This window comes from Taeniopygia guttata, chromosome 2, assembly GCF_048771995.1.
Source record: "Taeniopygia guttata chromosome 2, bTaeGut7.mat, whole genome shotgun sequence".
Classification (NCBI taxonomy): domain Eukaryota; kingdom Metazoa; phylum Chordata; class Aves; order Passeriformes; family Estrildidae; genus Taeniopygia; species Taeniopygia guttata.
Window position 1 is genome coordinate 124,728,148 of NC_133026.1, and position 12,988 is coordinate 124,741,135.

General features: G+C 34.7%; 1 protein-coding gene across 9 annotated transcripts in view; it reads left to right on the forward strand.

The window, feature by feature from the left end:
* RALYL (RALY RNA binding protein like) overlaps nt 1-12,988 on the forward strand; it is a 446,384-nt gene that overhangs the window by 177,924 nt on the left and 255,472 nt on the right. For all 9 annotated transcript variants that reach the window (XM_030266375.4, XM_072924794.1, XM_012572063.5 and 6 more), the window contains one exon: nt 5,833-6,111. In XM_030266375.4, coding sequence (XP_030122235.1) covers nt 5,856-6,111 — 256 coding nt within the window. In that variant the 5' untranslated portion in view covers nt 5,833-5,855. Of the gene's footprint in view, nt 1-5,832; nt 6,112-12,988 lie in introns of those variants that run through there.

The following is a 12,988-nucleotide window of genomic DNA, read 5'->3' on the forward strand; positions in this document are numbered from 1 at the left end:
ATTTTTTTTTATTTCTGTGACCTAGATATAGTAATTCAATAAAAATTAATCTAAATCATAAAGAAGAAAGAATTTCTCCAAGACAAAATATGTTTTATCTGATAGCTTTCCGGCCTCTCTTCCCTCCTTCTCATTTCTCACTGCCATCATGAAATAGCCAAGTCATGTTCCCAACAGATATGAAAAATTTTTGTCAAGTAGTTATTTAATGGAGATAAAATACTTTTAATGACTGCTTATTAAAGCAATTAATATCAATATTGAATTTTCTCCATGAAATACCAATAAAGTACCAATGCAAGATAAATCTATGTTGTAGGACATTTGACGCACAGAAGGCTGTTTCAAATCCTTAAATATCTTAAAATTTTCTGCAACACTATAAAAATATTAATGTTATCACCGTTTCTAAAATATAATTGAAAAGTAGAGAAAATATATTATGGCCTAATCTTTTTTCCTTTATATAAATTTTAATAATTATTGATTCTTGAAGCTCAAACGCAGCACATCACAGAAAATTTCAGCTATTAAAGCAACAATTGAACCTTGATATTGACAAAAGTTCAGCTTTTAACTGAGACTGGATAGTTGAAGGGTAGAGATTGCTTGGAAATGCTGAAAAGAGCAAAACCCAAGGTGTTTTGGGCCAGAGACTGATCACATCACATAGTTCTGCTTTTTGGCCAATACTATGATGTTTGATTTTTTGCCAGAATGTTCAGCTTGGACTCCAAATATCCCAGCAATTAGTTTCTCACAGTCTATACTTACTACTGTGGATTTAATTGTGGAACTAAACATGAGTGTTCAACCCTGTCTCTGTTAAGGGCTTTATCTTTTTAAGAAGGATTTGCAATAATCAGATGTGCACAATGACTCTTAGTGTGCAAGCATCTTATAACAAATAGTAAAAATTAAGATTTGGAATTTAATGGTACTTAGAGTATCTTGTCAGTGATTGAAATGGTGATATTTAAAAATCTTCCTCCACAGAATTACTCTTTTGCTACCATACAAATCTAATACAGGCTGTTCATTACTTATTGGCCCAGCTCTAAATACGATCAGAAAATAATTTTTTTTTTTTTTTTGGCGGGGGCGGGGGGAGTGGGCATAGAGAAGGGAAATGAAAGTGAATTTTATTTTTTCCTGTTTCCTTTTTAAAAAATATAAACACATAAAAGTTTGCTATTAAATTTTTATAAGAGTAACACGGTTTTATTTAATTTTCAGAGAGGATTTATATTCCTTAAAGATTTTCAATTTTGTTCTTTTAATTTTTCCTCAGTAGAACCTATTTTTCCCAAAGACACTGTAAGTAATACTTAGCTTATTCAAATATGTAGACTCCTCCATTTAGTTAAAAAGTTTTATTGTTGAAAGGAAAGAAACAGCTCCAAGATGAAAGAACATAAATACATGGAAACTCCCAAAAGTATTACTAAACTTAATGAAGACAATTTTTTGAAGCAAAATTAGGTATAATTCTTAAGAAAAAATAAAAATGAGAGAAAATAATAAGAGAGAAAACCCAAGTCATCAATATAAATATTTCCTAGTCTTCTAAAGAGATTTATCTGATTTTTCTAATTATTTTCTGTAACAACAGAGTTGTTACAGGTTAGCCTCATTGGTTAATTCAGCGGAAAATGCATAAGGGCAATTCCAGAGACAATATTTCAGTACTTGGTAGAAATTTTAATTAGAGGCCATGAGTTCCTCTCAGTATTTTAAAATAAGAAACAGTTATACAATCAGGAAAATGCTAAAATTAATTGCTTTCAAAATCCTTTTAACTTATATCCTCAAACTTTTCTATATCTTTACATTTTTCTTGCAATTTGACCAAATCAGTTCAAAGGCAAATTTTGCATTTTACTATGTGAGGAATGATTGTGAAAGTGCATAAAGCAGTGCAGGGAGCAGAAGTCCAACAGGATTTTTATGATCGTGCCTTGACTCTACTCCCTAAAAGAAAAGGTCGGGAGTTACGGGAATGTAGAGTTTGACAAGTTGTTCCTTTTATCTTTGTTTCAAGTTTTGTGTTTTCCGTGCACTGGGCCATGGCACAACTGGAAAGGGTTTGTTGTCTTCCCTTGGTCCCAGGCACAGCCCCAGAGGGAAAGCAGCTGTGACACAGAGCCGTGCCTTCAAATATGCATCTTATGGAAAGATGATGAGTTTCACAGCTACAAAGCAATGCGTTCTCCAGCTGGTGCTTAGCCAAACTTTGTCAGAAAATGCTGGAAAAGTGAAGGAAGCCAAGACTAAAATTCTACTCCCCTCTTTTGCACTTCAAATTGACTGGTTTAAACTTTTCACTTGTATGTCTTGGATTATAAGAATCTCATTTTAGCAACTTGTATTTTCATTCTGGTTTGACATAGAAATGTCAATGTTTAAGAAATGTTAATGTTTAAGAAAGAATTTTATAGATGTATGAAATGACCTAATTCATAAGTTTTTCTTTTTAACTATACCAAGACAAACTAGTTACTTCTTGGTAGAACAATTAAATCAGCTATCGCATAGAACAATGATGTATGTAATGAAGTGCACTGAATAAATAAATATGAAGTGCACTGACAGCTAAATGTTATTTGTAAACCATTTTTTTAAATATATACTTGGCATATAGGAGGCATTTATTACCAGAAAGGATCACTTCAATAATAGGAAATTTGCAAGATACCTTATTAAAAGCTACAAGGAAATGAGATTATTTCAGATATGTTTCTCTCACTATTTCATTTATTTCTGCATTTGTATGAGGTACAATGTTTGTGATTTTGCTGGTAGCTCAGAGATTATGGGTATAATTCAATATTCACAGATGTATATTGAAAGTGAGGTGTAGAAGCTGCCATAAATTCTTTCACATTGTAATGAAGATCCCACAGATCTTTGATTTTTTTATGAAATATTCACAGTTGTATTGTGACCAGCAAGGCAATCAAATCTCAGTCATTCATGTTAGTATTATTTGCACCCTTTGAATTTCTGCATCATGTTTTCCTAACTGCTCATTTGAATATGAGAGAACCCACCAGACAACTACTTTTCTTTGTGTTATAAAAATATTGTAAATTTGCATTGCAAAGAACAACTACAACAGAGAAATATTTAATGTACTATTCAAAGTCTATTTTAAATAGTACATAGAAAACCTGGGCAAAAATGAGTATTTCTATTAAATAACAATAGTTCACCAAATCCCATGTTAAATGGCTAAACAACAGAAGAAATACAGAGTGTAGTAGAGTGTTTAGAAAACATTGTGGTGGTAATGCATGTGGTAGAAAACATTGGTGGTAATAAAGTCTTTATTTGCATATAATTTTCATGGGAGTCTTGACTTCTGGCAGATTTTCTGTAGATCGTTTTCTCCATGGATTTTTTTTTAATGGTCTCTTGGTCATGCTTAACTTCCAACTGAGGTCACATCGTTGTGTTAGAAGTTATATAAAAAAACATTGAGACAGCACTTAGTCAAAAAAATGCTGGTCTGAATATTAAAAAGTGGAAACAGAGGCACTAGAAGCATCTTACTGAAGAGTCATGCAACAGTTTAGTGGAAGAGACAGTCAGTCATACTTGTGATAAACTAAGTGTAAGTAAAATAACTTCAGCTACAGGCTCAATAAATGTCCATAGTATCAACAAGATGCTAAGAACTGTATAAGAACAGATATAGCTTTTTTCCCCTGGAGCTTCACAAAGACAAACACAATACTCTCCATGGTAAGTTTTCCCAATAGAGTGGTATTTGAAGCGCTGCGCAGCTCAGCAGCACAGGGGATACCAGTTGTTCCCTGTCCATCAGCAACTGCACTAACCTTGTTATTGTTATACTTTGCTACTCTTATTCCTTGTTACTCTTCTCTGTTACCTCTTCATTTTAGGTCAGTAGGGCTCTTTAAGCTAACATGGCTGTGTTGTTTTCATTTTGACTCCTGTGTAACATAAAATTACTGGGTCTCAGAAAACATCAGCAGTCTACTTTATGCCAAAATGGATCTTAGTATTTATTATATTTACATTTTGTAAATGGTTTGCATTGATAATATTATAGTATTAAGCATACTACACTGAATGTTCACAATATTCAGGTTAGCTATATACAGACATGACTTCAAACATGCACAATCTGCACAGCAACATAGAAAGGTCAGAGGTTTGTGTTCAAGACAATTTTCCTGGTTTTCCAGGATGAAATTTGTGCATATATACAGTACGTTATGTTTCCACAATGTATTTAAAAATACATAAATTTAGAGGAAAACACCCTTTTTCTTATTTTCTTCAGTGCTTTCTCTAAATGCTATAACATAAAGTTGCCATGCTGAGTTGTTAATCAAGTGAAAGCTATTTGACTGGCAGCTCTGCTGCATACGTTCATTTAATAAAGCAGGCTGTTTTGCTGAGACTTAGGAGGACTGTCCATACATTTCTGTTGTATGTTCCAGTCTGGAAGGTGGGTCTTGGATCCTCTGGGATGGAGGCAGTCAAAGTGCTGATGGCTGCGACTCTGGCTGTTTTGTTCAGCAGGTATTCTGCAGAGTTCAGTGACAATGGTTCCTTTTTCTAGCTTCATCTATGGTTGCTACTGACGTAAAATACAAAACTTCTGATTTAGATGTTTGGAATAGAGGTTATTATACCTTTTCATTCTGAGGAATGAACTAAGGTTTAACTATGAAAAGTATATAAATGGATTCTCTTCTTGCCTGAGTTGTTACTCTGATCTAATCAAAAGTATGAATAGGTTAAAAATAGTTACATAGTTCTTGGCTGTAAGATATGGCCTATATTTGACTGTTGCCTAAATGACCTTTTTCTTAAAAAATAAGTTTCCTCTACTTAAAGCTATGCATATTTTTGACATTTCTTTGGCTTACTAAAGCTAAAGAAAATACAGTGCAGCTGTGGGACAATTTCTTTTATTTAATTTCCATCCAAGTAAATTGATGTAAATAGAGAGACCTGCTGGCAGGTGGAATTTGCATACAAATTATGAAAATCACATGCACTTCAGAGGGGTGAGGCTAGATGAACTCAAGAAGTGTTGAGATTTTTTTCCTTCTTTTATAAAATCTTTTCCAGAAATGATGTGGTTATTCCCATCAGAGCTTTACTAGAATGCATTTCTACTTGTGACCTCACAAAAAAAGATCAAAGAAGCAAGAAAATCTGTGTTCCTAGAGTTAAAGTGATTTATTTTTCTACTTTTTAATTCTCAGAACACAAGCCACTGTCTTTTCTCACTTCTTTTTTTGTACTGAATTTACAGGGAAAATTGTTCTGATAGAAACATATTGATTGCAGTAAAGAATTGTATGTTACCTGCCTTGCACACTTCACAGCAATATTTAACTGGTGAGAAATGTGCTCTAACTGACACCAAACAAAAGCAGAGTTGTTTTTCATTTTAAGAGTTTGCTCTCTACATGGCCTTGAATGTTCATTTCTTTGACAGTAGATAATGATTCAGTCTCTTGCTTTGCAGTCTCTAGTTGGCTAAGTACTTAAAAAGTCAATATTGAATTTCTAAGGAGAAATCCACATATGATTACAGTAAAGCTCTGCTATCACAGCATTATATTAAGTGATGTATTGGTATATTTCACATCTATAAAAAATAAGAAGTTTAAATTTTACTTTTGAGCAGTATTTTAAAATGTTCTATGTTGATTTTATTGATAGTTTGATTCTTCTGAGTTGAGATTCACCCAAAGTGAAAAATTAAAAGTTAATTATTGCTGGAAAAATCATCCAAAGTCAGGGTAACTGTATGCTTAGAAACATAATTTTCTTTGTTCTTTATTTAAGGTTTAAAGCCAAGTGATCCAACCATGACTGGCAAAACACAGACCAGCAATGTCACCAATAAGAACGACCCAAAGTCCATCAACTCCAGAGTCTTCATTGGTAATCTGAACACTGCTATTGTCAAAAAAGGTGACATCGAAGCAATCTTTGCAAAGTACGGGAAGATTGTGGGCTGCTCGGTGCACAAAGGTTATGCCTTCGTACAGTACATGAGCGAGAGGCACGCCAGGGCCGCAGTGGCAGGAGAGAATGCCAGGATCATCGCTGGACAGCCACTAGGTAAGGATCTGTTCATACCACTAAAATACTGCATTCTCTTTCCTTTCTATTGAAATATCATCTGCTGCTGGTGCCTGCAGAACTAGTGAGTTTGTTTTGCCGATGTTCCATCTCAGCATATTTCCAGGATTTTGGAACCAACAGGGTGTTTAACGTATGGTATGTTACCTAGTTAACATACCTAACTGCTTATTTATCAAATAGATCACTTTTGAAAACTTTATACTTATTTGAAATTCCACTGTAGTGAATATGATTACTATTGTGAAGAAAAAAATGACTATTTTTTCATAGTCTAGTAAATTTTATGTAGTATAATAGGGCTCATCTTATAGATGAGGTCATCTTTCATGTAATGAGTCTAAAATGATACTCAGCCCAATGGCGTGTCAGATTTTATGCAGAGGCAAAAGAATGGTTTTTATTTGTCCATGAAGTCATACCAAATCAAACTGTAACGCTGTTATTTAGAGAAGTTTATTATTAAAAACAAGGACTGCACTTTTCCCACATAATACTGTAAACATTGTTCACGTGAATTCAAAATAAAAGAAAAAAAAGTAATATTTTTTTCTTCTAGTACTTTGTCATGAATGTTTAAGTAAAATCTAACTGTTACATAATGCAACTTTTACCTCTGGAAGCTATTTTTAATTACCTATGTAGGCTGTCAATGATAATCTTTGGAGTCCATCTCTGGAGACTTACCCGTAATGTATATACAGTAGTAATGTGCAGTACAGCAAGATATTTGGTAGGATTCAGAAGTCTTTCACTACAGCTCTGAGCTGTATTGCTCATATCCAACCCCAAGTGTGTAATGGCTATGTCAGGAAAAGGTGAAGTGTAGCTAGTGTTTTGCTGTAACAAGCCATAAAGAATGTATATGGCTTGCTCATTTTCAGTGTTGCAGGCTGGTGAAATTTATTTTTCTGATTGTTTGTAGAAACTGAAGCATCTGTGTTAGATGGGTTGTTCTTTTATCATAGCTGTTGAACAGTAATTTTAAGTTTTATAGCTCCTACTTTTTGGGTTCAAGAGAAAAACAGATAAAATAACTTCAATTGTATTCAAGGGGAGATTGCTTTCAAACTTCATTAGGAAAAGTCATATAGATGAGTGAAATAAAAGAACTCAAGTGACAAAAGCAAGGCAGCAAAGTCAGTCTGTGGGATGGCATTATTCAAAGACATTTCCTGGAGCAGTGTTCTCCAAGCAATAGGCCATGTAATGCCATCAGTGCATTACTTACAGCTTCTTGCACACTGGTCTGACCAGATTTTTTAAACTGTGTTTTCCTAAGGCAATAGATCTGTTATTACTATGATTACTGTTGCTAGACTCTTTAAGGATTTCTTGGGGCATCTGTAATATGCCAAGCATTTTGTACAAAGAAATGCCTTGCACCACTCTGTGTACTTTTGTGCTTTCTGTAGCAGGGAAGTGAATTTGTTGCAAAGGAAATTAAGTGACCAATAATAACTTGAATTATTTGACTATTTTGATAATAACAGAAATTGTTTACTCAATATTAAGTTTCAACTGTTTAATCTTAAAATACTTTGATTTTTCTGCACATTCTTCTGATGGCATACTCATGCCTCAGTTCCTAATATCTCAAGGAATATAAAGAATAAGCAAGGTGAGATTTTCTTTTTTCTGTTCCTAATTTGCTCTTTTTTATATATGAAATGCAGTTGCTATCAGTATGGTTTGGCAAAAATAATGAATTTGTAAAAGTGGCACTTCTCGTTAAAGAAATTGTTTCTATGAATTATTTAAATAAGCAGTAGACATTAACAATTACCACACATTAATGAGTAGATGGCTGAGAAAATTTACTTGGATTTTGACCCAGAACATCCTGGGCACAAATAGTTCATTATTGTGAAACTTCTTGATGAAAATTAGTTTTTCTCTGTCCTGAGAGCTTGGCAATCTGAGACAAATAGAACTAACAAATTTATGTCAACAGTCAAGTTATGGAAAATAACAAGAAAATCCCATTACAGCTGTACAAATAAACTTGTTTAACATAGCTGAATTTTCTAATAAATTGAATTAAAATAAATTAGTAATATGAGGGCTGGGTGATAGCCAGATAAGGAAAGCTATTTGAATAAAAGAATATTTGAAAAATATTATCCCATGGTATATGCCTGATACTACTATACACTCTGCTACTCAGTACCTCACGAAAGAATTATTAACTTCATTTAGATTGTGTTAATAATGTGCATGAACTCTTTCATGGTATGGTCAGCTGAGCCATTTACATTAGCTCCTGTCTTTTATGGACTAATGTCATTCAAAATGATGCAGCTTTATCCATGAGTCAGAAACTATTCACATGTATCTGAAATTAAAAATTGAACCTATAAATTCTTATAGCTTTTAAGAGTGCTACACCGTTTACTGTCTAAATGTTTCCTCTGAGGTGGAGCCACAAAAGATGAGGCTCAGTGGGTATATAACAAAACATTTTGTTTAGCAAATTCCTCAAATTAGATGTACAAACCTAAAACATTGGTATTACCCTCAGTCTTACCAGCTTTCTGTGGCTAATTACTATTGGCCTGTTGGTCTCATCCATCAACTCTGGAGTTCCTACTGATGTGTTTATTGGTCAGTGCTATCTAATGGTGGCATCATGGATACTGCAACTTGATGGAAAAGGATTTCATGAGCTGTGTGATTATTTCCAAGCTTCCTGTTTCATAAAGTGCAACACACTCTATAAAGCTGTGAGGTAGAGATCATAAAGGAAGACAAAAAATATGCTTGGGAAATGTGTTGCTATTATTGTGAAGTTCGGTGTTGTTTCTTGAAGTAATATTATGTCTTAATGGGAATACGCATGTTTTCCTGCCCACAGGACAAAGACAGGTCGGTACAGGGCACAGGAGACTGCTTCACAGTGATTATTTCGTAAATTGCTTCAGTCTGGATTTGAGAAGCTATTGAAGTTGTTCTAGGACAAAACTGCAAGTTGTGTTCTTCATTGTAGGAACACATCCACATTATTAACTCTTCTCAAAAGTTTTTCACCTATTTAAGCACACCTGAGTTAAAGAAATAGGGTGAATAAGAATTATTTTGAGAACATAGTGAGTCTCTCTGTGAACTTTACCAAGGGTGATTTCATCCTTCTCTGGTCAGAGAAGGATTAGACACCTGCTTGCTCAAAAACGAATGGTGTAAGTCCTTCATTGCATCTGTGGGCTGAGGAAATGAGCTGTAACCTTTCTCATAGCCTGAACACAGGATTCGAGGTGCAGCCTCACCGATGCCAAGTGCAACAGATCACTGCCCTGGTCCTGCTGGCCACATGTTTTCATACAGGCCAGGATGCCATTGGCCTTCTGTGGCCACTCCAGCTCATGTTCAGCTGCTGTTAACCAGCACTGCCGGGTTCTTTTCCTGCAGGCACATTTCCAGCCGTTCTTTCCCCACTCTGTAGCTCTGCATGGGGTTCTTGTGACCCAGGTGCAGGACCAGCACATGATCTTATTGAACCACATCAATGGCCTTAGCTCATTGATCCAGTCTGTTCAGGTCCCTCTGTAGTGCCTCCCATCCAAGTTGGTATTATCTGCAAACTTGCCGAGGGTGCACTCCATCCCCACACCCAAACCATAAATAGATTTTAAAATAAAGATTTACATAGCAGCTTCTGTCTAAAATTCTGGTATAGCTATCAGATCAACTTCTAAATTGTGTCTCTGATTATTCTTGGGTAATAGTTCATAGCCTTTTATTTTATAATACCTTAATTATTATACCTAATTTTTGTCTGTTTTCATGCACATCTTTATACCAGGAAAATTCCTTTAACGTGAGAATTTTTCTTCATTTGTGTGTGTAAGCCAGGCCATCTCACCAGTATCTTATCAAAACAAGTTAAATGGTATAAGGCTCCTACTTTTGTTCTTTTTCATGGAAGAGACATGGAATTTCATTCTTGGATCCTTAGGAAAAGGAAAGATTACAATACCCAGACTACAAGAGATGCTGTAATTCTCCAGCTGATGCACTTTTTAACTAACAAATTAGTTCCTCTGTAGCTTTATTCCTTTTTTGTTGCTGCAAATATTACTCACCTGTGTCACCTTCAGGTCTAAATTAGATGCAGTCTCTGAATACAAAGTTAGTGCATATTGACATGTAGTCTAAGGTAAGGTGCTGGTTGCAGATATTTATTTTGGGAGACATACTCTTTTACACATCCTTTTGAGAAGCACAAGAGCCCTGAAGGGGTTTTTTAAATTATAACAACTCAGTAGAAAATATCCAAGGAGAATAGCAGGTAATAAAGGGAAGTTTTAGAGAGACTCAACATATACCTTTGCTGCAAATTGAACTGATGTGATAATAGAGCTGTTTTATCATTTGTTTCCCTTGCCTCTACTCAAAACATATCTCTTCTATTTTATGTTTGTAATGTCTAATGGTGAGAGACTTACATGTGTATTTGTAGAACAAGGACTCTCCAGACTGAAACTATTTTTCACCTCAATCTGAGCTACAGAAAACATTAATTGTGTCACTAAAGTTTCTGACTTAAAAGGAATAAATCCTTTTGCTGGTTTAGTGAGCTAATTTGTGAAAAAAGCACTTTGGCTTAAAAAAATGACAGATCTACCCAAATTTTCTGTATGACTAATGTTTACCTAAGCCAATGATAGGCTAAGATAAGAAAGTCAAATCAGAATTAGTGGCTATTCCATTTCCACTTAGTCATCAGTTTTCAGTCAGTAGCATGGAAGCATACCAATCTTTTATTTGTACAAACATAACTCATGATTTATTGGAGCAATCTTGGTACTCTTACCCACCTACCTCCCACTAATGTAGGGGCAGCTTTTATCAGGAAAGCAATGTTATCTTGTTTTAAAGACGATAGTGGAGCAGCAACTGGAAATGTTTCTTATTTTGCTTCTATAAATCTATAAAGACTTGAGTTTCAATGTCAGTCAAAACATACTAGGAAAGGACAATGATTATCATATAGAAACCACATAGACTGCACTGATATAATTTAAAAGTGGGACTATTTTGATGTATATTTTAATGAGATATTAAAAATAGAAAAATTGTCTACATGTAATGATTAATCATATATACAAATTCTATTTTAAGTCATATAGCATTAAGAGACTGTATATTGCATTTCATACTACTAGAAGGGCAATACATTTCATGAAAAATTCTTTGGTCCATTTTAACTTCTGCAGGCTCACATTCTGATATATTGTACTTTTATACCATGGAGCATTACACCATGGAGTAAATAATCTGAAAACTGTAACTCAGTAATACACAGGTAATTTTCTACCCCAGTGAGACTTAGAAAGCAAAGTTCTGATAAGCCATGAAAGCTTTATAGCATATGGTTCTCAACACTTGAGTGCTGGCCTTCAAAGAACGTTATATTAATCTGGTAAAATAATCCACTTTTTAATGAATAGTGTTTAAGCAAAAGCAAAGCCGCTCTTGTGAAAGGCTGTATAAGGAATTATCATTATCATGTAAGTTTGAGAATAAAAAAGTTTAATAAGCAAATAGTTCAATCAGTAGAATAAATTATCCATAAGCCTATATAACTTGTGAGATGTTGTGAGTATTGGTTTATGGCGGGGATGACTTTTGCATTTTCTGAACTCATATAATTATATGTTGATTACTTCAAAAAGTGATACCAATTCCTTTTTGTCAAATAGCCATCAACATCCAGGCCAGGTTTTCAGGAAGTTTATTTGATCCAGTATTTTTTTATGTTGAACTAAACATGAAGTAATGATAAAGCAAAAAGACCAAATGGTCTTCTTCTGAAATCAAACAGAAACAAAACCCAGAAGATAGTGCATTTGTAGCCAAGATGAACATAATGCCTATTGTCACAGGAACATAGAGTGAAACTAGGGATATAGACCCAGGCTTGCACGGTCTTTACTATGTCTTTCCTACTAAATCTCATTTTAGTCAATGTCTTCATCATCAAGCCCTTCGACACACACAGATTGTTACAGAACATCTGAAAAATCATTAATTATATTTCCACAGCTTAGCTCAGAGGAGCTAAATTTTACCCACTAGAACTGACTCTCTTATTCCATTATTCCAACCTGTTTCTATATTTGGGAGCCACTGTAATCCTGTTTCAGCCTACTCTGTGCAGGAACAAGGATCCTGTCCAAAGCTATCTCATAGGTCTCAACCTTTTTTGCTGATACCTTTTGCTACCTATGCCCTTGTGGTCTTGGTGAAGCCTGTGCAACAGCACACATGAGTGTCAAGTCTTCCTGTAGAGGACCATGGATACGTTTCTTCTAATAGTGGGTAAGTTTTCCACGTCCCTTACTGTTACACATTTTGGCATCTCCCAATACTTTATACCTTCTTTTGTTGCAGTAAGAACCTGTAGCCATAGCAGCAGATTATAAACCAGTTGTTTCATGCTCTTGAACAAAAAACCATGATTAAATCTTGTTGTCAGTCCACAGACCTGTTTCTTGGGCATTTCTATAGTCAATATTTCCTCATCCTCTTGTCACATTGACATGAACCATTCCTTGCGCTACCCATGCATGTAAAGAAACTCATATAAAGGTAGGAAGGAAGGGTCATTTTTAACAATCATCCCCCAGCAGTTCAGGGCAGGGCACGGTTGTGCAATTGATGTATGCTTGTTCCAGAAGAGCAAGCAGAATTCTTCATCATGAAAGAAAAATCCATATTTTAATAGAATGACCTGTTTCCTTAGATTGAGAATACTTGGAATAAGAATGAGTGAGTTTTACTCCCCATATTTTACAAAAGTTTCTATTTCTCTCTGAGTGGGACTTGGTCAATTCCAAGTGAAGCTACAATTTAAATC